Genomic DNA, 25112 nt, shown 5'->3' with positions numbered 1-25112 from the left:
TACAGAATTCATTTACGAAATATTTTTATAAGAATCGTAAATGTATTTTCTGTATTTTATGAGTTTTAATCATACTAAATATATTGTATATTATTTTTTTAATTAGGCGCAAGGATCTTTGAGGTTTTTTGCCGGAAACGGCGCTCATTCCTTTCTCTCTCTCTTCCTCCGCTGAAAAGGTAACGTGGTCGACCTGGGTTATACTTCATACACTTCAAAACGCGAATTTCCTCGCTTAGTTAATTACGAATTCCACATATACGTGACTTGTAAGTTATGGATTTATTGATAAATGAAAAACCGGATTATGGCTTTGCCTTTCGTGTATTACACGTCAAAAATACCGACGTCGTCCGTAGCAAGGCCCATTAGCATGTAATGCTAATGGGTAAGATCACTTCAGCCATGTTCACCTAGCTAGTGGTAATTCACAGCGGTTATAAGGTTATAGCAGTGCAGTGTCACCTTTAACTAGTTTGTAAGATGGCTAGATACAGCTGTTGATAATGGACAACGGGCATGTGTAAACTAGAGTAACTAGCGAACTAGATAGCCACCGGGAGTGCTGAACATGCGGCATACCTCGCCTCTTGGTGGGCTAAATGCATCAGCCAGGGAAGATGCACAAAATAAAGTTTAGGTTAATACGAACTGGCTTGCTTATGCTCTTTCAGACAGGCATTTTTGACACCTTTTTACTCGTGTAGTTGACAGTCGAGCGCTGTGGAACTGGGATCAAGAATTTGGATCAGAATTGTGCTATTTCAGTGCAGGAGTACTCATTTAAATCACCCCTCGCTCCCCAGGAACGCAATAATGTCGTCTCACCTGCAGTGGATGGTAATCAGGAACAATTCCAGTTTCCTCATCAAGAGGAACGGACAGACCTACAGTACCGTGAGTAACGCGCAATATCACACTAACTTGCTGTACACTGCAATAGCACCTTCTGTGTGTCCCTGGTCGTCTAAACTTGCTTTCAGAACTGCTTAAAGATGAGGGTTAGATCTAAAGGGACGTTCTCTGTCCTTGTGATTTTGAGGCTTTTGAAACACTGGCAACCAGCCAAAAACGTGCTGTTAATGCAGTTATTGTTGTTGTCAACTGTTTCTGAAGTAATTCTTGTTTAGGTTCCCTTCATCTTTGCTTGTTGGGTAAATAGGCTGATATCTGTGTAAGTGACCAAGTCCTGTAAGGCATCACCTTTTATGGGGGAATCCTTGAAACATTGTAGAGCTCCACAAGTCCTGGTGGTGAACGGATCATCGTGATTTATTTTGGGTTGTTTTTGTTTGCGTGTGAGAAATTGTTTGCTTCTTGTTCAGGAGCCGAATAACCTGAAGGCCAGGAACACGTTCCGCTTTAACGGTCTCATCCACCGTAAGACGGTCGGCGTGGAGCAGGCTGCTGATGGCAAGGGTGTGGTCGTCATCCTGAAGAAGCGTGCAGGTAACCATCAGGGTCTCCTACCCAATAAGAGCAACAGTGTACCAGGACCTTTGACACTTATCTAGTCCAACACGCCCTTTGGAGGTTGGATGTAAACTGATCCTAGATCAGGCTAAGCTCTCTTGAGAAGTCTGATTGAGCCCTGCAGATTGCACTGTTTCTTGTGCCCCCTGACCATTATATCAACACTCATGGCTACAGTCAGGGATTGATAAACCAGCTTGTCGTTTTGATTTGGTTTCACTTCAGTTCTGAACAGGCAGAATTTTAAATGCGGCACTTCTACCTGTCTGTGATCCAAAATAAGTAGGTCTCAACGTTACTGTTCAGTGTGAGCCTGTTTGTGTCGATGGGCCATAACGCCTGGTTAATTACTGACGGGATATTACACTGGGGTCATACGTTAACTACTGACGGGATATTACACTGGGGTCATACGTTAACTACTGGCGGGATATTACAATGGGGTCATACGTTAACTACTGGCGGGATATTACACTGGGGTCATACGTTAACTACTGGCGGGATATTACACTGGGGTCATACGTTAACTACTGGCGGGATATTACACTGGGGTCATACGTTAACTACTGGCGGGATATTACACTGGGGTCATACGTTAACTACTGGCGGGATATTACACTGGGGTCATACGTTAACTACTGGCGGGATATTACACTGGGGTCATACGTTAACTACTGGCGGGATATTACACTGGGGTCATACGTTAACTACTGACGGGATATTACACTGGGGTCATACGTTAACTACTGACGGGATATTACACTGGGGTCATACGTTGACTACTGACGGGATATTACACTGGGGTCATACGTTAACTACTGACGGGATATTACACTGGGGTCATACGTTAACTACTGACGGGATATTACACTGGGGTCATACGTTAACTACTGACGGGATATTACACTGGGGTCATACGTTAACTACTGACGGGATATTACACTGGGGTCATAAGTTGGAACACACATTGTTAGGCCAGTCCTTGGGAATCCCTATCCACTCTGCTTTTTGTTCTGTTCGAGGTCCCAGAACACCTTGGCCTGCTCATGAACAGTAGTGTTCTGGAGCACTTTTGTGCTCCTCATCCTACTTTCTTGCTCTTTGTTTTTCACCTCATCAGTTACTGAAGACGTGGGTAAAAAGTCAGGCGTGTTCGACCGCTGTAGTAGTTCATTATGTTTGTGGGTTCCCCATTGCCGAGGTTGCTAAACACCGATGCTAAAATTTGCTGTAAGGGACGGGTGAAATGAATTTGTTCAGCTCATCATGTTTAAACTTCAAGCTTGCTCACTAACCAATGATTCCACCTTAATTTTGTATCTATTTCTGTGGAGCAGACTGTAAGCACACTGTAGTGGTTCCTGCTCTTGTGGCTGTAGTTTGACACTACTTTGTGGAACAGACTGTCCTGCTTTGGTGAAGTTCCTAGCATAGCGCACGCGCAAATGTGTGTTCTAAGCCGTGTCTTAAAGGTCCTGGCTAGAATGCTTTTATTTATTTATTCTGTTGGTTTGTATTAGTTTTTAATTTTTTATAACTGAAGCGAACTGTGTCTCAGGTCAGCGCAAGCCTGCGAAAATGTACGAGAAGATTACGATCAACAAAAACTCGCGCACTACGCTGAACCGCCTGAGGAACATCATCCGCAAAAACAACTACAGGCAGGACCTCCGCATGGTGAGGGCTCCGCTTTCAGTATCACAGCAAGGGCATGTGGGAATTCAAACTGTACACCTTGCATGCATTACTCTTTATCGTCATCAAGTCGGTAGATACGTTCTGACCTTTGATAAATTTACAGATTTTACACTGAAACGCTCCTGCTGGACTTTTGAGTGAGAGATGCTTCCCCTCTGTCCTCTTCCTCTCTCTGCTCCTTTTCCTCAGGCTGCTCTGAGACGTGCCAGTGCCATCCTGAGGAGTCAGAAGCCCGTGGTGGTAAAGAAGAAGCGCTCCAGAGCGGCCAAGAGCGCATAAACACACACCACCTCCCCACACACACTTGCGCCCAGAGTCTAAATAAAAAGGAATAAAACGTTTTTGGTCAAATGTCCCACCTGTGCCCTCATTTGGAGCGTTGCCAGTAGAAACTTTGGCTTCGAGTCTTCCAGTTTTGGCCGTGGTTGAGTGTTTGCCCGAGTTTAAGAGCTTTGAGTGAGAGCGCTTTAGCACTTTTCGTGCATTTCAGAGCGTGATGTGACTTTGTCTCAGTTGAGTTTTGAAGGCAGTGTAACTGCATCGAAGACTGGAATGTGGCTGCACACGAAGCGCACGATTAAGTGTAGTGATTAAGTGTTGAACATCTTTTTATGGTCCCAGACAAGCCAGGCTCTGTGAGCTTGTTTTTCAGCTGTAGCTGTCCCTCACCTACTATTGGTTAAAGTATTATTTCTGCAGTGGAGAGATTTATCACAAGAGGGATCTCATAGTTTGGTATTCTTACATTTACAGTGCTTGGCAGATGGCCTGGGCCAGAATGGCTCACTCTATAGTTCCATAGGCCACAGATGTGCAGGACAGTTCCGGATGACATTAAACAATTCTGAACTCTGACGAAATAGAAAAGGTTGCCTCCATGTTCGTCAATACAGTATAAAAATGACCTGTAGTAATTTGTGAGTAAAGCTGCTGTTTTAAGGTAGGTCTCGATGGGCACTGCCATCTTGCTTCATCTGCAGCAGATGTGCTATGATATACTGGCTCAAATGTCTCTATTTTCTAAATGTGTGCCCAGAATAATCTGACATACTGAAATGGGTATAATTATAAACAAAAAGAACTCCAACCATAACAGCCTTGCACCTCTCTCCAACCTGCCACTCTAAGATGATGAATGAGATTACTGTCATGTGTCCACAAGCATTGTTCTCAGTTCCACTCTAAGATCTGAGGAAATATGAGAGTCTGTCTTACTGACCTTAAAGGACAGCCTCACTTCTGTGGCCAAAGGTCAAAGAAAAATAAATCAGCTGTACACTAACACTGACCCCATAAACCCCTGTGTAAACATGCAGGTGGTAGCAGTGGTCCATTCAGCTCCACAGTGTTCAGTGTTCGGGTCCGTAATGGGTCCAGTCTCACTCTGGGTTTACAGGGATCTCACCACAATGGGAACTGGAGGACCAGGACTGGGAACCTCTGCTTTACATGATAGCAAACCACTCAATACTGCTGTGACTCAATATTCACCGAGTTCTTACAGGTAATACAACATCTTAGACACGCAGTAGACACTGACATGTTCAGCAAACCACAGACTGGTTTTCTACTCATACTGCTATTTTTACTGGTAAGATTTTCTGAGGAAAAAAAAAATAAATCCATAAATAATGAGAAAAGTGTGTCAGTAAAGGTGTGTGTTGTAGTGTGCAGGTGTGTACTGGTTAGAAGTTCAGTGAATGCCCCGTTCCCTCTGTCCCAGTCCAGCTGCGCTCTCACCCTCGGCAGTTTCTCTGTAGGTATCAGGTGGTGAACTCCTTGTCCTGAACAGTGCGTTGAGTTTTCATCAATGTTTTACTGTCACTGGGAATCCCAGAACGATCGTCTCTTTCTCAGTGTAGACATACATTTAACCCTCAGTGTACCAGCTGTGCTTCTCTGAGTTAAAAGCCCTCAGAGACTCATCATATCTCTCCGGTTTATCAGGAAGCAGTGATGTCTGTGGTCTGTATTCTACAGTAGTGAGATCATCAGACAAGTGTAGGCGAGGATGGGCAGTGTTGGGGTCCAGAGTAACAGGGGCTGAAGACAGAGAACAGAATGAATCATCATGCTCTTCATGTGTTTATGTCACATCTACAGACTGCAGACCCTTTACTTTGAGTGAAATGATTTTAGATCTGGAGACCTTTACAGATATTAAACCTCCTCATGTACTGTATGTCTGTGTTCATCATGCTTAAGTCTAACCTGATGTGAATCTAACATCTTTGTATGTGGAAATACATGTGATAAGAGTCTGTTGGCATGTTCTTTTACAATTTCTGTGTTGACTGTATCTGTTGCCGTAATGCCGTAAATGTTGTATCTGCTGTTGTTCGTTGTATAGAGTGCCCTGTAAAAGAGAATCGCCCTCAGTGGTTCTTCTTATAGCAGCACTGTGCAGTGCCATTTTGACTTAGTGAGGTCATTTTTAATTTATTTTAATTGACCATAAACCTGGTAGCCTACAGATAACATCTGCACTTTTATGTATGGCAATATTTCTTTCTATTGGACTACATTCATAACTAAACAAATAATATGTAAGCCCAAAATTTCATGTTTATGATCCTATGCCATGGTAATACAAACACAGTATTTTAAATATTACACATTTATTAAACAACATTTCAGTCCGTTGTTTTTCACCAGTTCTTAGGCACAGTGTGAATTTTATTCCATGATCAGATTTTCTAAAAACCAAAATGGTCCAGTAGTAGCAGTTTTGGGGGTGATGGTATGTTTCACATAGAATGAAACAGATTGTTTAGACTGGAAGCTGCCATTATTATTATTATTATTATTATTATTATTATTATTATTATTATTATTATTAATAATAATAATAATAATAATAATAACAACAACAACAACAACATGATTACTATTCTTATTAATAATAATAATAATAATAATAATAACTATTATTATTATTCTCATTATATATATATATATATATATATATATATATATATATATATATATATATATATATATATATATATATATAAGGCTCATCTGTTGTCATGGTTATGAAAAGAGTGCATAAAGGAACTAATTTCTTTCCATATGTCGTTTAGATTGAGACGATCGTGTCTTTATGTACAAAGCGTAATCTTTGCTTTGTAAAGTGCTGGAGCCCGGATGTTGCATTAATTTTAGCTGTCCCTTAAATTCGCGTCCCTTTTACAACTGTTTTCTATTATTTAAAAATTATTTTCGTTTCACGAAATATCAGTTGCGCTGCGTTTTGACATTGTGTGAAAATTATAAGAGTTTTCAGATTATGAAACGAATGTTTTCATATTATGTCATCACAAGCATGATAGGATACATTTTATTGACTAAAACAAAGCATATTACTTAAATTATTTAATAAATTAAGGAAAGATTGCTTGTAGAGGAAACTAACATTTTCACTTCCAAAAAGTGTTGGGGATAAAAACAGCCAATTAGGAATGTTACAATCTGATTTTCAACCGTAGTGACATGTAGCATCCCCATCAGAATTTACGCATATGCCCATGAACAAATTAAAAGTGTTACTTGTGTGCTGATCATTTTAAGAGAATATTGAATAGATTAAGAAAAGTGTCATGGCCCGCGTCCTGCAGGGCAAGGAGCAGGACTCACAGACCTCTCTCGTCCCAGACAAACATTTATTAGACACGAAAGATTAGTAATCAACGGTAACTGCACTCATATGTAACAAACCATTGCAGCGTGAACACAGGGACAGGCAGACACACACACAACGAGTACAACCAGTAAACAATGAACAATAACACTAACACGAACGTGTACACATGTACGATGACCGACATCGAACGAAACACACACACACGAAACGAAGAACCGCGTGCAGGTGTGCGCTAACAAGGGCGGCGTATTTACAAACAAGACGCACGTCACACCGATCAGTCAACAGTGAACTCCCACTGCACGTGGCGGGGCGTACCACGTGATCAGTGGGAACGAGCCCTTATCATGACAAACGTTTGCTGAAGAGTAGTTGGATATCATCTAAGGGTTTTTTGGAAAATAATATACAAGTAAATAATAAAGTAAAATGCAAATAGTATACACAAATTATGTGTTATGTAAAATGATTAATCAGAAACATTCTTTAGTAGAAACAGTTAGATACAATTAGACAGTGATATATATATATATTAGTATGCAATAAGAGCTGTAGGAAGCTCTTTAAAATTTATAGGGATTTTAATTATAATTGTAATTAATTAGGTGTCAAGATGAAATTGTTTAGATTCAGAGACGACGAAGGGGATACTAAAGAAAGTATACTTATAAATTATGTAAAATCTCTGTTTTATTTATGTGTTGTTTAGCCTAGATAAGGAGAATGCTGTATAGTTCAATTTAAGAGAATGTGTCAATGGACAAATTTCAATAATATATATAATCAAAATGATCAATATTATTAATATGCACTTTTTGTACTATGTAAAATCTTGTTTGTGTATGTGTTATTTGCATTAAGAGAATGTTGCATAGAATAAGAAGTTTATAGAGGTATAATTTAATGTTTATGTGTAAAGTATTTAAAGATTGAATACAATGTCTGTTTATCCCCAGTAAGATCACCGTGAGGGGAGCTGGAAGTACAAAGAACTTCCTCCGTGATGTGAAGAACATCCCAGCTCCACCCAACAGACCTACGGACACAATTACAAACCTGAATATGTCTCCTTTTCATGTTGTTAATTTGCACAGTGGACAAAGCAGTCACCACATCGGGCCGTTCAAGGTTCTTCGCCGCATAAACCCTGTTTCTTATCGTTTTGCCCATCCCCCGTCGTTGCGTGTCCAACCCACTTTCCACGTATCTCACCTTAGGCCAGTATTGTGTTCGGTGGGCTCCTCCGACCCGCCGGCTCCACGCATGGTGGACAGTGTACCGACGTACATGGTCAAGCGTCTCTTGGACATCCGGCGGGTTTGTGATGGAGTCGAGTATTTGCTGGACTGGGAGAGACATGGGCCCGAAGAGCAGATCTGGGTCCCCTTCTGTCACATCCTGGACCATGACCTCATTCGGGCTTTTCGGCGGGATTGTGCGGCTGGTCTTGGGGCATCAGGAGCCGCCCCTTCCGGGGCAATCTACTCATAGAAGTAAAGGCTATTATGTAAATGTACATAAACCTTTCTCTTAGTAGTTTTGTTTCAGTTAGTTTATTATTTTCTCTTTTATCCTGTGTAAACGAGCATTCTACAATACTTTACATTTAAATATTTGACTAATTTAAATATGTGACAACATTTTTATGCTTTGGGTGTATAGTGTGCTTGTTCTTGTCACAGCCATACTGTCAAAGTAGATTAAGTTTAGATGCAATTTTTAAAATAGGAGAATATCACATTCAGTGGCCTTTTTACTTTTTTAAAGCTGAAACTGTTCAACTCTGTGCACTCCTGCATCAGGCTCCTTCACATGTGTTTATTCCTTCTGTATTTCTCACTTTTTGTTTGTGTTTGTTTTAGGTCTGCTTGTACTGCACTCTGAGCTGTAGCTAAACTACATCAGAATGCTGAATAAGCACTTAGAATAATGTCACACCCTTATTATCATTTCTTCTTCATGTTTTAGGACCTTCCGACCGGAATCAACCTCTGCAGTGTCTTGATCTGAAAGTCACAGACTGTCCTAAACCCAGAAACAACTATTTCTGTGGTGAAGGTCTTCCTAATAACCCACCTGCCTTCACTTGCAAGGTAGGAGACCTACCATTATGATGCCATATATTATTTCCTTAAATATCTAAAATATAATGTAAAATATAAAATAAAAATAAATAGTAATGCCTATTGCAATTTATTTCAAGTTATATCAATGCTAGCAGTGCCCCTTTGTGGTGAATTATGTTAAACATGAGTGAATGAGTTACAAGCCAGGTCTATGAGGTGCTTCATATCCATGGAAACAACAATGGAAAAGAGAAAGAACTCCCTCCATCTCTCAAACAGGGGGACTCCGGTGGAGGCTGGCTGAAGAAGAGGTTTGGGAGAACGAGTGTGATCTATGGAGTTCACAGAGGTTCATATAATACTTCTAGCACAATTGCTTATTCCACAAGTGTGTGTGCTCCTCATATCAGGGAGTGGATAAATGATATCATGACTAATCACTGAAACAGCACGTCCCATATGAGTCCTATATGAAGCTGTAACAGTAGAGTCACATATGAAGTTACAGACTATATACTACAGCTGATCTGTCACTCTGTACTTGTGTTACAATTAATAAATACAAACAGCATTCCATTATGTGCATCTGTTTGACCTTCATTTTTAGACTGATTGATTTCTAATATAAAATTATTTTTATACTTTATCATTATAAAACAAAATTAAGGTAAAGAATTCAAATGAATGTTTTTGATTTTAAATTGCTTAGTGGAATTAATGAGATGTCTAGCCAGTGATTATTGAAATATATTTTTCTCCTCCCCAAGATGAATTTAATATTAAGTTTCTGACTAGTACAGTACTACTAGTATTTACAAATCACTTCAATAATGTTACTCATAACATGCTCTTGTTGAAAAAAGTACTAAAAGTTTTTAAACTATTGGCTGGTATCAGCAAATGATTAAATATTATATTCTGAATTTCTGCAGTGAATAAAAGACACTCACAACTAATGTTCAGAACATTTACTCAAAATGACAAAAATTTGTCAAAATGCTTTTTATCATCTATAATAATAATAATAATTGTCATAATGCCAAATCCCCGGACAGACTACAATAGCCAGTCAACGACTCAAGCAATCAGAGGCGTCCAATCAGATCAGTGTCACCATAATACTGAACTCATCTGTATTATATAAGACTGTTTCTAACTATAAGTCTTTGCTTAGTATTGCCAATAGTCTCTAGAAGCAAACCGAGCATTATTTTGGGTTGTCTTTTTGTTGTATTTTGCCCCTTTTGGATTGTCTGCTTGGTTACATTGTCACTGATCTTCTGGTTTCTGACTTGGACTGGTAAAAACTCTATACGATTTGGATTGTCCCTTTTATCTTACCCTTTTGTCATCGCATAGGATTATTGCACAACCCCTGTACAACGATTAAACCAACCTGCTGTCTTATATCCGCAACCGTCTGTTTTTGCCCGACCCGTCACAGAATACTTCGCCTCCATGCAGACAGCAGATTCAGAAGCTATTAAGGAAGCCCTTACCAGCCAAAGCCAACTACTCAATCAGCACCAGCAGGTGCTAGAGGGATTCACGCGATCTATAGACACGATCGAGAAATACGACGGATCCCACGAGGAGTGTTGAGGTTTTATATTACAACATTCCATATACTTCAATAGTACTCCCCGCTGCTCTAGCCAAGAGAAAATTACATTCCTTACTTCACGTCTTTCAGATAAAGCACTAGATTGAGCTACCGCCGTTTGGGATGGTATAAAACACTCCACGTATAAGGAATTTATTGTTCTGTCTAGAGCAGTTTTTGACCACCTCCATGAGGCCGCACTGATTGTACAATTTCAACATGGCCTGAATTCTGATGTATTGCACGAGCTGGTGTGCCGGGCTGATGAGCTCAAGTTAGATCAACTTAAGGCTCTTGCCAGCCGCCTGGATAATTATCTTCAGGAACGGAGACCACAAATAACCGGCAATTCTTGCCCCGCCTACCCCCACCCTAGTCTGAGATATGGATTCAGACAAGAACCCAGAGTGGAGTACATGCATTGCGATTCATCCCGTTTATCTGAGGAAGAACGGAGGTGTCGGTTCCAGGAAGGTGTGTCTGTATTGTGGATCAGCAAGTCATATAATCAGGGATTGTCATTTCAAACCACATCGCAATCATGTAAGAGGTGGGTGAGATCACCTTTGTTTAAATCCTGGGAGAGTCACTATTTCTATGACAAGCACCCCTTAAAGGCAAAAGACTGCGTGTTGGATTTTTTCATCCCACTGGTGATTTAAAATGTTAACAGACTATACGTAAAACATAAAGTAAATGTCAGATCTATCTAGATAGTCACCAAACTATCAGTAAAGCATCTCTCCTTGCAGGTGAGCTTCAGTCCTTACTGTGGAACAGATCTTGGGTTTATATAACTTTCAAATTGTAAGGTGAACCTACATTCATAGACCTTAACGCAGTGCACAACACAACAAACGCAACATCTCAGCACAGAAAGTCTGCAATGTAAACAGTTGATGGCTGCAAAGGTTTCCATTTGAAGCTCAGGTTTGATGAATGTTCTACCTGCTACTAGGAACAAGAGTTGCAGGAACTGTAGCATTGCCATGATGTGTTCCTATGAGCGAAAATATCGGTTGTTTCAGTTTAAATTTTGTACTAAATTTACTCCACACCATCTCCACCACCACCACAAACACACCAATCACACAACACCCTCTGTCTTTTGCTTCTAAATGCTTGAGACCAAACATCTAACTTGCATATAACCATTAGAAAATTTTATTTATAACTAAAACTGTTTCCTGATTGCTTCATGTCAGCTTTACTTTTAGCTGTTTCCTAGCCTTTATAAGGGACAGCTGAAGAAGGCTTACAGGGCAATACCAGTTTGCCTCTAAGTGGCATCTCTAAACTGCCTGCGATGTGCGAAGACCAGAACTGTTGCTGCAGTGTGAAAACCAGAAACGTTTGCAGTCCAACCATTGCAGCAGTGCAAAAAGGAAGGTGATAACAGCTCACCTACTGCAAGAACTAGACATCTGTACCACCCAAAGCCCAATTGAAGAACAGGTTTCTTGATTTCTGGTTCAATCCTCTGAAATTGATATTAAGCAAATACTCCTATGAACTGCACTGCATGACTGTGAAACATTTTAAACTGACAGGTCATGGATTCCATTCCTGTAATCAATAAATGTTGTGGAAGAAACTGTTAGTTTGTGGTTGGTGTGGCCTTCCTAGAAACAGAATGTCTCAACTGAGGAAGGGTTACAAAATTTAGACATGAGACAGATTTGCCTTCTGTGCTTTAAACAATGAAAAAAGTAAATAAAAAAAACTTTCTCTTAACAACGTCTTTGTTGGAAAATTCAGTGAGATGGAATATAATATAAAAAAGTCAGTTACGGTTGTAACAGTACAAAGACTTTATGGTTCAATTTCCTGTCATTTATTTTAAACAAACAACACTGAAAGTCACAGTTTGTTCCATCTAGTGTTATATAGTCCCACCTGAGGGAGCTGATACAATCTGCAGTGTATTGCACAGTAAAATGGAAACCATGAACATAAGCTCTCACACATCATATTTCATGTAGAGCTGTTAAAAAACAAAAATAGGTCATGGTCAGCTACGAAACCAAAAAGCCTCACTTGTTATTAAAATATAAAACAGTGACTTTTTTTTTTGAAGAGCTTTGGTGTCGACACACACTTTTACCACATTCTAAGTACAAATGACAGTTTACTTAACTGAACAAGTTTATTTGCATCATTACATTAAGGATAATGTTAAGCATTACATTACATAAAGTTTCTCAGAAGTTTATTACAGAGCTTGACTTCCAGATCAAACAGGGGGTTTTATCTGGCAGTCAAGCGCTGTAATAAACTTCTGTTGCAAAAGTGTTGGGCAGGGGGAACTCCAGGGCTGAAGAACCTCACTGCCAATTGAGTGGGTGTCCTTAGCTCTCATCAGACCAAGCCTGAAAATATTCTACTGCACCAGTTTTTAATAAATCTATAATGAAGTGCTTGTATTGTTATGTGGTTTAAATGCCCATTTAATTCAGAAGATGTATGGTTACTAGTTTCTCTGAATTATCCCATAATATAAAAAAGTAGAAGCCTTTGCTTATCACCACTACAAATTTGGGCAGATTCTACTCTACCATTTTTTTCAAAAAATCCATATCAAAAACCTAATAGAGGTTTGAGACAGTATGGATAACTATTTCTCAAAAATGTTCCCATAATGCCGAAACAATTCCACTACCACAAAAGAGTAGGAGCCCTTGGCTATCAGCAGTGCAATTATGACCAGATTCTACTCTACCATTTTGTCATAAATCGATTTTAAAACCCCACTGTCTTTGCTTAGGGAGTGTTAGTTTGCGGTGAGTAAAGAAATAACATAAAATTCAGATTTAAAGCGCAGGGAGCTTGGCCTCGCCACTAGTTTGAGAAATTTGCCATGTTCTGAGTAATTGTCATTTCTATCCTCCCTGTTGTTTATGTCACAGAATCTAAAATATTGAATCAGTATTTATGGGTACAAACGTATGTGTGTTTGTTAATGTGTGCATTAATGTTTCACCTGCCATTGCAATTATCAGCCATTGCTCAAATCTAATGCCTTTTGTATATTTGGGTTCATATGTTGTCTCATGTTTGTATTTTCATTATGTGCAGATTGTTGGGATTTAGTCAGCTGGTAGTTCATCATGCCTGCTGTACATCACTGTAAACGGACTATCACGGCATGTAGTTATTATTATTTGTTATTATTATTGAGGGTATAATTAACCTTTACATATATTTCTCAAGATTTTATGGGTCCTGCTTGTAATTTACCTCTTTGTGTCATTTCCTTAGACCATACATAAAACAACATACCCAAGCACCTGCAAGCATGGAACCTGTACCTGTACATAAACCTAACAATAAATATCTAAAGGCAACATGTGGTTAAAGGAGTATAAACACAAGGCACATGGTGACATGCTGACAGAACAAAAACAAAAGCATGAAGCCACATGGAGAGTGTGTTCCTGGGTCCAGAGCTTCCTATCTGACTGACCCCATATAGTGAAATTGGAAGCCTCATATGCAGCCCTTCAACACTGGTGCCCCCCAAGGCTGCGTCCTAAGTCCTCTACTATACTCAACTCATGACTGCACAGCCACTCATAGCTGTAACACTATTGTGAAATTCACAGATGACACACTGAATCAGGGATATGAATCTCAAACAATCATGAGACTGCCTGCTTGGATGACGTGGAGCTTTGTGTCATCATGGTGTGATGTTAACAACCTGGTCCTGAATGTTTTCAAGACCAAGGAAATGATTGTGGACTTCAGGATGGAGAAAATGATTGCCAATATGCACCACTAAGGAGCAACAGAACCCAGGTTGAGAGTGAGCAACTGCAGGTTCCCTCGGCGCCCATATCTCTGAGGACTAAACACATCTCCACCCTGGTAAAGGGGGCAAGGCAGCACTTATCACATCAAGCAGCTGTGGAAATTCAAGATCTCTAAACCACTGCGGAAAGCCTTCTTCACTGCAATAGTAGGGTCAGTTCTTTCTGGGACCATCACTGTGTGGTATGGCAACATCAGTTTCCAGGACAAGAAGATCCTCCACAGAGAGATCCAAAGTGCTGAGCACATCAGCAGAACAACACTGCCCGGACTAAAGGACATCTATTCCAGGCAGCGCAAGGCCATCAGGAAATCGGATCATCAAGGACTTTAATTACACAGATCACAATGTGATCAAGTGGTTACCCGCCGGGAAACGTCTCCACTCCATCAGTGCCAGGACGGAGAGTTTACAGTCCTTAGAGCTTTTACCCCCAGACACTATGAAAAATAAACAGCTCACAACATAAATTCTGTGAGGCACACAACACACACACACAAACAGATACACTAATTTACATTACATTTACAGCATCTTATCCAGAGTGACTTACAAAAGTGCTTTGTTATTTACTCATATAGAATATATCCTATTACAGTACAGTCGGTTAGAGACCAACATACCAATGAACTAGAATACTGTAGAAATACAGAGATCAATGCTGATACCTAGAAGTACAAAATACAAAATACATAAGGTCTTAAACAATGATAAGTGCCATAAACAATAAGTGCTAGAGTTTGTTAAACAATATAATAAACAATACCCTACAATAAGTACTAATTTAGTCAGTCAAAATGGGAGCAAGGTCAGTTGTCCTTTAAATATTCCACGAATAGATGGATCTTCAGTCTGCGTTTGAAGACTGCAGGGACTCTGCTGTCTGGACAGCAAGTGGGAGTTCATTCCACCATCTTGGAGCCAGGACAGAAAACAGTCTCGATGCTTGTTGTCCATGAGACCTGAAGCAAGTATTTCAAGCCGAGCCGTACTTGAGGTTTGAAGTACTCGAGGTACGGATCGGGCTTTGACCACTGACCTCATGTATGAAGGGGCTGGTCCATTTTTGGTTTTGTAGGCAAGCATCAAGGTTTTAAATCTGATGTATGCAGCTACTGGAAGCCAATGAAGGGAGCGCAGCAGTGGAGTAACGTGTGAACTTCGGAAGATTGAAGACCAGTCATGCTGCTGCTTTCTGGACAAGTTTGATGGCTCTTAGAGGAAGACCAGTAAGTAGCGAGTTGCAGCAGTGTAGCTTTGAGATCACAAGAGACTGCACAAGCACCTGGGCAGCTTCCTGCGAGACAAATGGCCGAATCCTTTGTATGTTACAAAGGTGAAATCTGCACTCACCACAACTTCACACATGCACTCGAACAGGACCCCACTGCAAGGCATACAGATACTCACACCTACACCTGCACATACACACATTCAGCACATCTCCATACTTGCACACGAACAGCACGACTGAGTTACTTGAACTGGACAGTTACATGGTACACGTGGCCACTTTAACTTCCCGTGTTTATTTGCACTATTTGTATCATCCCTTATTTAATATTCCCACGTGGCCTATACTTCCAGTCAAATGTATTTATAGTGCTTTTTACAACAGTTTACAATCCCCCCTTTACATGTGGTTTGCCTAAATCATGCATATATATATATTTTTACCTTTTTATTCTGTTCCTATATTTATTTGCTTTACGTTTACGCCTACTTAAAAATATCTTCACCTCTCACACAGTCTTCAGAGCAGCTGCCTTACAATTCTTTTTTTTTGTTCCAGCTACAAATGCACATGTGACAAATAAAGCTATTTAATCTTGAATCCGATCAACGCACCACTGACTGATAAACATCTTTGTAACTTGTTAGTTGCCGATGAATAGACCTTCCTGACTCAAAACACACAAGCAAACTTTGTTCTGTAGCATGAAGGATAAGATCAGAAAGACAGAATGCATTTGAAACTTTCTATGTCATTCAGAACAGGCTCTAATATTTATTCAATATGCAAATTCAAACCATTCAGGAAATCTTGCAGCCCTTTCAAACTGACCTTGTGATTGTACTGCTGGAAAATAGAGGCAATGTGTGTTGTATTGGTAGAAAAGAGATGCAGTGTATGTTGTATTAGTGGAAAATAGAGGCAGCGTATGTTGTATTGATGGAAAAGAGAGGCAGCATATGTTGTATTGGTGGTACGTGCTGAGCAGCGCTCCACTGCAAGCAACAGCACATTTCTTACATCCAGACTGAAGATTGCAGTCATGGATATTAGGTAACATTATTGTTACGATACACTCATGTTTAGCTGTTTCATAAAACAGTGTTCTGCATATGTATGGCCAGATTTGTATGATGAATCTTATTACATTTAGAAATACAATGTATTCTGTCACTAGATTAGTTACATTTCAGAATGGAGGAATTCTCCCACTCAGACTTGATTGTTTGTAAGTTCATCTGCTTATTCTAAAGTTTTTGAAGTTATAGCTTACATTACATTTATGGAATTTAGCTGATGCTTTTATCCAAAATGACTTACAATTACGACTGAGTACAACTTGAGCAACTGAGGGTTAAGGGTCTTGCTCAGGGGCCCAACAGTGGCTTGACTTGAACTAGTAACCATCCAATTACAAGTCAACTACCTTAACAACTGAACTACACTACCACTTTAGGTGACTTTTGTTACATGCAGAAGCAGAGCAGAAAGTAGGTTTGGTGAATAACAACTCATTTAATAAGGTTGGCAAACAAATACAGTCGGACATCTAGAAACAGTCATAATCCAGGCAGAGATTCAGTAACATAATCACATAAACAGGGCAAACAAATCCAGGCATGGCTAGGCAAAGAAGACATGTATGTAGATACACAGAGAATTTGCAATATACAAAACAGAAAATCTAAACTTAAAGATGCAAGGACTGATGTGTTAATGAGAAACAGGTGTGATGTTTGTGGCGGAATTGCTGTCACGGTTAGTCCCTCCCAGCTTCCATGTTTTCCCTGTCTTGTGTATTTTAGTTCCATTAGTTTTAGTTTCGTTTTCTCGGCCCCTCGTTTGATTGCTCACAACTGTCCCTCGTTTCTACCTTGTTAGGTTCATGTTTTTAAACCCTGTCTGATTCCCTGTGTTTTCGGCTGTTCATTATTTGAATGGTTGCGTTTATGTGTTTGTATGTTTGAATGTGTCAGGAAGCCCGTCTGTTTTTCGAAGCCTGCGTTTGTTAGCCCGTGCTATCTTAACCATTTGTTTTTCCTTACCTCCGTTTGTTATTTCCTAGTTTCGGTTGTAGCCTGCTTCCCCTGTCTGCGTTCGTGTACTTGTATCTTTGGCTCATCATGTATCCCCGTAATCTCAATGTCCCTGGACTGCTATAACAACTCTGAATTTGGATTTGCACCTAATAAATCTCGCTCTTCCCCGCAGACGCGTCCGCCTCCTTACCGCTCAACGTTACAATTGCGTCTGATTAAACTGTTCAGAGGATCATGGGAGTTGGAGTCCGTGTGGAAGAAACAGGTGGGACGGGAGGAACAAACGTGACTATTTAAACCTTGTCATTCTTTACAGGCTTTGCAAAACCTGAACACGGATCATCTGAGACCAAGACAGAAGGCTGTATTCAGGAAGGATATTATTAGTGTTATTTACCGTTTATTGATGTTTAATTTTTATTGTTCGATATAGTAATTGATACCTGTAAATGTAAAGTTGCTTAAACAAAACAACTTGAAAAGACACAAGGCACCGTCTTCTGCCAATAAATGTCTTTTGTCTTGTCATAATTGATCACAGTTTATATCGAAAATTATCTTAAAATCTTAAGTAAAAAAAGAATGCACCTCATGTAAATCTTAACTTTCTATGTCATATAAAAACACTTCCTGTTTCTGAATTTATTAACAGCAATTCTGGTTTCACACACTCACAGCTCATGGTTACGGTTTGACACAGGCAGTATGGAGACACAGATCAGAGGCTAAGATGTATTACGATAAGTTCCTCTTCAGCTTGTTTTCAAAATGTGCAATGTGTATATATATGAGCTACATGCTATGAGCCTGTGATCTTTTATTGGTCTAATTAAAAGAGGCCAGTCACTTTGTGGTTTTTCATTATGATGGAGACCAGAGTCTTCTAAATCATCTAAAGACTTTAAGACAAATGCTCTACATGATATGGTAAATGCTACATATGGTCATGTGGTAAAACACCAAGATGAAACTGACCAGATGAGTGAGAATAATCAAGCAGGCACAAACATAACTTGTCTACTACTATCTAAAAGCTGTTATAGTGTTAGTGTCTTTTATAACCCTGCACCTTTAAAGCTAAAGCTTTTCACTTCATTAATATGTCACAGTATGACATTGAATGGCATTCATGGTACCTGCTAATGACACCGCTGTTTAGGTGTTTATAGTAGAGTAAGGGCACCACTGTTTAGGAGGTCATAGAATAATAATGATGTCAATGTTTGCCTATGTTCTTATGAATATTGTTAACCTGTTAAATATCAGTATAAAGGAGAAATTTAAATGTAAAATTGTCCACCACCTCAATAACACTTAACCTATTATTGTCTATTGCACCTGTGGGGCTCTATATATATATATGCTAATGACACCACTGTTTATGTGTTTATAGCATAGTAATGACACCACTGTTTAGGTTTTTATAGTATAGGAATGACACCACTCTTTAGGTGTTTAGAGTATAGTAATGACACCACTGTTTAGGAGGTTATAGAATAGTAATGACATCATTGTTTAGGTTTTTATAGTGTAGTAATGACACCACTATTTAGGTCACAGTCATATGACCCTTTCCAAGTCTACAAAGCACAGGCAGACTAGACTGGCATACTCCCATAATTCTTCACAAGGCTAAGACAGCCAAGCTGATCCACTGTTCCACAACCTGGGCAGAACCCACATCAGAAACTATCAGGCAGAGCCTCCTCTCAATGCAACCCCAACCTTCAACATCAACAGACCTTTGTATATCACACACTGTCCAAGAAGAGATATTTCACATTCCTTGGAGTCAGTTTCCATCCCCAAGGTCTGGTCCATCTGAAACTTGCTAACCCATGCCTGCCACACATTTCATTAATATGTCACAGTATGACATTGAATGGCATTTATGGTACCTGCTACTGACACTGTTTAGGTGTTTATAGTATAGTAATGACACCACTGTTTAGGAGATTATAGAATAGTAATGACGTTGATGTTTGCCTATGTTCTTATGAATATTGTTAACTTGTTAAATATCAGTATAAAGGAGTAATTTAAATGAAAAATTATCTACCACCTCAATAGCACTTAATCTGTTATTGTCTATTGCACTATTGGGCTTGTGGGGCTATATATATATATATATATATATATATAATTTTTTAGTATAGTAATTGATAATTCTGTTGTTTTTGTTTAAAAAAAACAACTTGATAGGACACAAGGCACCACTGTCTGATAAATATACCACTTACTGATAACGATCTTTGTAACTTGTTTGATGCTGCTGACTAGACCTCAGTGACTAGCAAGGTTTTTCAACCACACATGCAAACTTTCTTCCACAGCATGAAGGACAAAATCAGGACAGAGCATATATTTGAAACTGTTCATGTCATACAGAACAGGCCACAATATTTATTCAATATGCAAATTCAATTCTGTCTTTAAAAGGTGCGAGCCAGTAGTTGAGATTTTGACTGTTTAAGGATGACAGCACTGAAAGGGTGTTTCTTTTGCATTGATTGGGATTTTTTCAAAGACCTTTCAATGAGGCAACAGAGACACATTCTGACTACAATAATTTATGTGTAGCTAGTGTGCTGACCAAAAAGAAAATAATTGTGTACCCCAAGAATTAAACATATATAACAAGACAAGGGAAAGACTGTACCAACCAGAAAAGAGGCACAACTTGATGTGATGGATTTCTTACGGCCTGGAATGATGCTGTGGTTTTAAAGCAGGAAAGAACTGTGGACTGTTCCAGGGGATCTCACCTGGGATACAATCCGGGCACACTGCTTTCCGAGTAGAGACTCTCACCAGTGCTCTTCTTACCTCATCTCTCATAAGTTTGGGTGCAGGGCAGTGGTGGTTACCTGAGTCTGAGACGTGTTCTCAATACAAGCATAGAAATGATACATAGCAGTAGGGAGGGAGACGTCGGTGGTCGCCGAGTTACTCACATTGCTCTGGAAATCTGTGATTGCTTAGATCCTTTGCCACATGCGTTGGCTATCCGAGTTAGTGCTGAAGAAGGTTTGTTCTTTGTATTGTGGATGGCAGCTTTCTGCTTGTGATTGGCTGCTTGCTGTTGGCTGATTTGAAGGCTGCTTCTTGCGCCTACGGCAGAATTCTTCCGCCATGTTTTGTGGTTTGAAATTGTGCAGATTTGCTTTTATTGAGTCACATCATCTACAGACTTCTTGATAAATCCAGTGAAAGGTGTTTACATCAGTTCATTTACATCAGTTAGAAAGTCTCCAGTGGCTGCAGAGGCTTTGCAGAACTCAGAAACAAATTTCTATGTTGTAGCCTCGATCACAGGCTTAAGATATTGATAGGGATCTTTCTGTTTATGTGGAAGTTAGAAGATTAATTTCCCTACCATCCCTACCTAAATCTGTGGTGGGGCTGTCCAGCAAGTATCTATGGTAGATAGAATGCATCACTGAGAACTTCACGATGTACCTGGGCTGTGGTCACCAGTCTAGAATGCATCACTGAGAACTTTATGATGTACCTCTGCTTTGCTCAGCAAAATCTTACTTTCCAAAAATACATTTGCAAACCACTGTGGTTTTTTAAGCTTTTCTGATGAACAGGTTGGACTCATGTTTATTAACAAAATAGCAAAACAATGTGCTGCACAAGTTCTTTTCACTGTAGTAAGTGTTTTTTTTAGATTGATGCCTCAAGATAGTGTAAGTAAATTGATAATTATTTTCTCAGTATAAAAAGCGGACTCCATCTATATATGGTTAGGTGCTCGGCTTCAAGCGCTTAGAAGGAAAAAGGGCTGAGAAGGTGTCGTGTGATTGGTAAGTTTGTGGCAGGGGGTGTGCGATTGTGTGGGTTACAATCAGTTTAAAAGTGTGACTAACACACTTCATATTTTGCTGAGCTGAAGACTGAGGAGGACATAATGGCAATGCTGAAGTTCCTGCAACTCTTGCTTTTGACAGCAGGTAAAACTTCATACACAAACCCTGGACTTAGAAGGGAAAATAAAGCCATATAAACATATTGCTTACATTCAAAAATAATTTCAGTCTTGTGATTGTATCAGTGTTGTGACGGTGACTGTGTAATGTTGATTTCTGAGAATGTAGATTGACATGTAGTAATAATATTATTAATAATAGCAATAATAATAATCATTTAGGAGTTGAATCTGCTGTGGTTAAACATCGACTGATTGGTGGAAAACCTTGTGGCAACAATGAACGCCTCCATCAAGTGTGGGTTTTTCAAGTGACACATTCAGAAAAAAGTTTCTGTGGAGGGACTCTGATCGACAAGAAGTGGGTGTTGACTGCAGCACACTGCTATAATAAGTCAGTGATCAGGTATGTAGAGGTTGATTAAAATACTTGTGTGTTATTTTATCATTTTCATTTTCATCTGAATAATGTGTGTGTATTTGAATGTGCGTGTGTGTGTGTGTGTGTGCGTGTTTGTGTGTATGTATGTTTGTACATGTATATGTTCTGCAGAAGTGTTGAAGTCTGGGCAGGTGTTCATCCAAAGAGAGCATACCAAAAGTTTAACATTCAGGAACGTGACATCCATATATTTGATGTAACTGAGAGAACAGGTGACATCATGCTGCTCAAACTTCCTGGACCTGTAAGTGGAATCACTCCTGCTAAGCTTCCTGATTCCTCCTGTCAGACTCCTGTTAATGGAGAGCAGCTGCAGATCGCTGGTCACGGATCTACTGTTAACCAAACTGGTAAAAATACTTCTGAACAAACTGCTCATAGAAGTAAAGGCTATTATTTAAATGTACATAAGCCTTTATCTTTGTATTTTTGTTTCTTAGTTTATTATTTTCTCTTTTATCCTGTGTAAAAGAGCATTCTACAATACTTTAAATTTAAATATTTGACTAATTTAAATATGTGACTGAACATTTTTATGCTTTGGGTGTATAGTGTGCTTGTTCTTGTCACAGCCATACTGTCAAAGTAGATTAAGTTTAGATGCAATTTTTAAAATAGAAGAATATCACATTCAGTGGCCTTTTTACTTTTTTAAAAGCTGACAATGTTCAACTCTACGCACTCCTGCATCAGGCTCCTTCACATTTGTTTATTCCTTCTATATTTCTCACTTCCTTTTTGTTTGTGTTTGTTTTAGGTCTGCTTGTACTGCACTCTGAGCTGTAGCTAAACTACATCAGAATGCTGAATAAGCACTTAGAATAATGTCACACCCTTATTATCATTTCTTCTTCATGTTTTAGGACCTGTTGACCTGAAACAACCTCTGCAGTGTCTTGATCTGAAAGTCACACGCTGTCCTCAACTCATAAACAACTATTTGTGTGGTAAAGGTCTTCCTAATAACCCACCTGCCTTCACTTGCAAGGTAGGAGACCTACCATTATGATGCCATATATTCTTTCCTTAAATATCTTAAATATAATGTAAATTATAAAATAAAATAAATAATAGTGCCTCTTACAATTTATTTCAAGTTATTTCAGTGCTAGCAGTGCCCCTTTGTGGTGAATTATGTTAAACATGAGTGAATGAGTTACAAGCCAGGTCTATGAGGTGCTTCATATCCATGGAAACAACAATGGAAAAGAGAAAGAACTCCCTCCATCTCTCAAACAGGGCGACTCCGGTGGAGGCTGGCTGAAGAAGAGGTTTGGGAGAAGGAGTGTGATCTATGGAGTTCACAAAGGTTCACATCTTACTTTTAGCAAAATTGCTTATTCCACAAGTGTGTGTGCTCCTCCTATCAGGAAGTGGATAAATTATATCATGACTAATCACTGAAACAGCAGGTGCCATATGAGTCCTATATGAAGCTGTAACAGTAGAGTCACATATGAAGTTACAGACTATGTACTACAGCTGATCTGTCACTCTGTACTTGTGTTACAATTAATAAATACAAACAGCTTTCCATTATGTGCATCTGTTTGACCTTCATTTTTGATTTCATGTCTGATTTCTAATATAAAAGTATTACTATTGTTACATTAAGTCCAGAGGCCGATCTATGACACTTTAATCTAGTCCTGGTCTTTGTGTACATCCCTCTTCCTGTTTGTAATCAAATGGATGAATATAAAGCAGCCTCATTTTTAAAATTCAGATCAGGTTCTCATGAGTCCTGTTTCCAAAATCCAGAAGCAGTTCAGAAAAATGGAAAATTCTGAAGCAGGTTTGTCCTCTTACTTCTGCTATCTGTGTCCTGTCACTAACATATTTTGCAACCCAGTTCACAAAAGCATTTGCAGATTTCATTGTACTGTTGACCAGTCACAACTGTCATTAAAATGGGCTGTGGAAAAATAATTAGAGTAGTGTAAACATTTTAACAGAAATTTGTAATGGTTTGGAAGTAACACTCAAATCTCAAACGAGCTGACCTTTCAAAAGCCTGTAGCTTGCATATGCAAGCCCTCTAGTGGTAGCAGACAACTTTAATCACATAAAATATTTCAAAGCTGAATGAAAGATAATACTGCAAAAAATACATCTGTACAATGTTTAATATTTGCACTACTGAATGTTCACTTGCTATATAACTGCAGCACAATTCTTCTAGCTGTCTTCTGATGCAGTGCCCTAGTTTCCTAAATATAGGAAATATGGTGTACAATTCTGACATCCTGCAGGCATCATGGAAGAAGCCTCTTCACTGCTTCTCAACAAGGTTTCAGTGGACAGGCAGGTCCAGGGTCTAGGTAGTGTTGTGTGCCTACACCGGAGCAGGAAGAACAAATCTGATCGGTCCATCTGCAAAATCATTTCCGTCCTGCCACTTGTAGTGCTAGAGGAGAATGACTGTAGTCACAGTCCCTGCGCAGTGGTAGGAGAGTGTGGGATGAGCTCTGTGCTGTTGACCTGTCCGAGGCATCTCTGACCAGACAGGAGGAGTATGTTGCTCTGAGGAGGACACACACGATACTGAAGATTTGCAGGATAACTGCTATGTTCATAATTGCTGGTATTGTCCTGGTCTTTTTTTTGTAACTGTTTATTTTTTTGTTATTCATAATGTTGTTGGTTTTTCAACAAGTTAGGTTTTAGCACTATAGACAGAACAAATGAAAATACAAACAAATGTTTGAGTCCTTTATGAGTGTTCAAAAGCCTGTAGATTTGAAACATTTGTTTTCACCCACAAAACATTTTTGGACTTCATAAAGTCTTTTAAGAGACAAAACGTCCTCTGTTTACATTTAAAAAATTTTCTTTGGTTAGATGGTAAGGATATTCTAAGCAAATAATACAATATGTTGACACAAAGAGCTACAGACAACTTTTCTAGATTTTTAGAGTCGAAGATAAATACGTTAAACACAATAAAAATATATTATGAATTATGAAGTTACAAATTTTATGAATGTCATGTCCTGACGGACACTATGCCAGATGTACTGAGACGTGATGAAGTGGGATGCTGAGGCAAGTCTTCATAATAGTCTTCACGTTTTATGACCAACAAAACAAAACCGAAACAAAACAAGACGGACAAGAACAAAACGCAGCGAACCAAACCAATGTAGTAAACAGCACGACACTGGAAACACTG

At 39.3% G+C, this 25112-nt stretch overlaps 2 protein-coding genes and 2 long non-coding RNA genes across 4 annotated transcripts; 3 read left to right on the top strand and 1 right to left on the bottom strand.

Moving 5' to 3' along the window:
* The first annotated feature begins 91 nt into the window (after nucleotides 1-91).
* On the top strand, nucleotides 92-3526 carry rpl28 (ribosomal protein L28). The gene is made up of 5 exons (XM_027017749.2): nucleotides 92-179; nucleotides 807-897; nucleotides 1326-1449; nucleotides 3032-3150; nucleotides 3361-3526. Exons 2-5 carry the CDS (start codon nucleotides 817-819, stop codon nucleotides 3448-3450), a joined length of 414 nt encoding a protein of 137 aa, XP_026873550.1. The 5' UTR covers nucleotides 92-179; nucleotides 807-816; the 3' UTR covers nucleotides 3451-3526.
* Nucleotides 3527-3630: 104 nt separating this feature from the next.
* Nucleotides 3631-17908, bottom strand: LOC118240546. The gene is made up of 3 exons (XR_004775481.1): nucleotides 17574-17908; nucleotides 8027-8295; nucleotides 3631-5214 (listed from the first exon to the last, which is right to left on the bottom strand). It is a non-coding gene; the product is annotated as an uncharacterized LOC118240546 (long non-coding RNA).
* Nucleotides 8782-9367, top strand: LOC118240545. Its single transcript, XR_004775480.1, has 2 exons — nucleotides 8782-8907; nucleotides 9160-9367. It is a non-coding gene; the product is annotated as an uncharacterized LOC118240545 (long non-coding RNA).
* A 3511-nt stretch (nucleotides 17909-21419) lies between the features above and the next one.
* On the top strand, nucleotides 21420-23483 carry LOC118240544 (arginine esterase-like). The gene is made up of 5 exons (XM_035521246.1): nucleotides 21420-21523; nucleotides 21721-21904; nucleotides 22052-22290; nucleotides 22804-22928; nucleotides 23180-23483. The coding sequence occupies exons 1-5, from the start codon at nucleotides 21481-21483 to the stop codon at nucleotides 23342-23344; spliced, it is 756 nt and encodes a 251-aa protein (XP_035377139.1). The 5' UTR covers nucleotides 21420-21480; the 3' UTR covers nucleotides 23345-23483.
* The last annotated feature ends 1629 nt before the right edge of the window (nucleotides 23484-25112 follow it).

Source organism: Electrophorus electricus, chromosome 22 (assembly GCF_013358815.1).
Source record: "Electrophorus electricus isolate fEleEle1 chromosome 22, fEleEle1.pri, whole genome shotgun sequence".
Taxonomy (NCBI): domain Eukaryota; kingdom Metazoa; phylum Chordata; class Actinopteri; order Gymnotiformes; family Gymnotidae; genus Electrophorus; species Electrophorus electricus.
The sequence above is the reverse complement of the archived record's forward strand: the minus strand, read 5'-3'. Positions and strand labels throughout refer to the sequence as shown.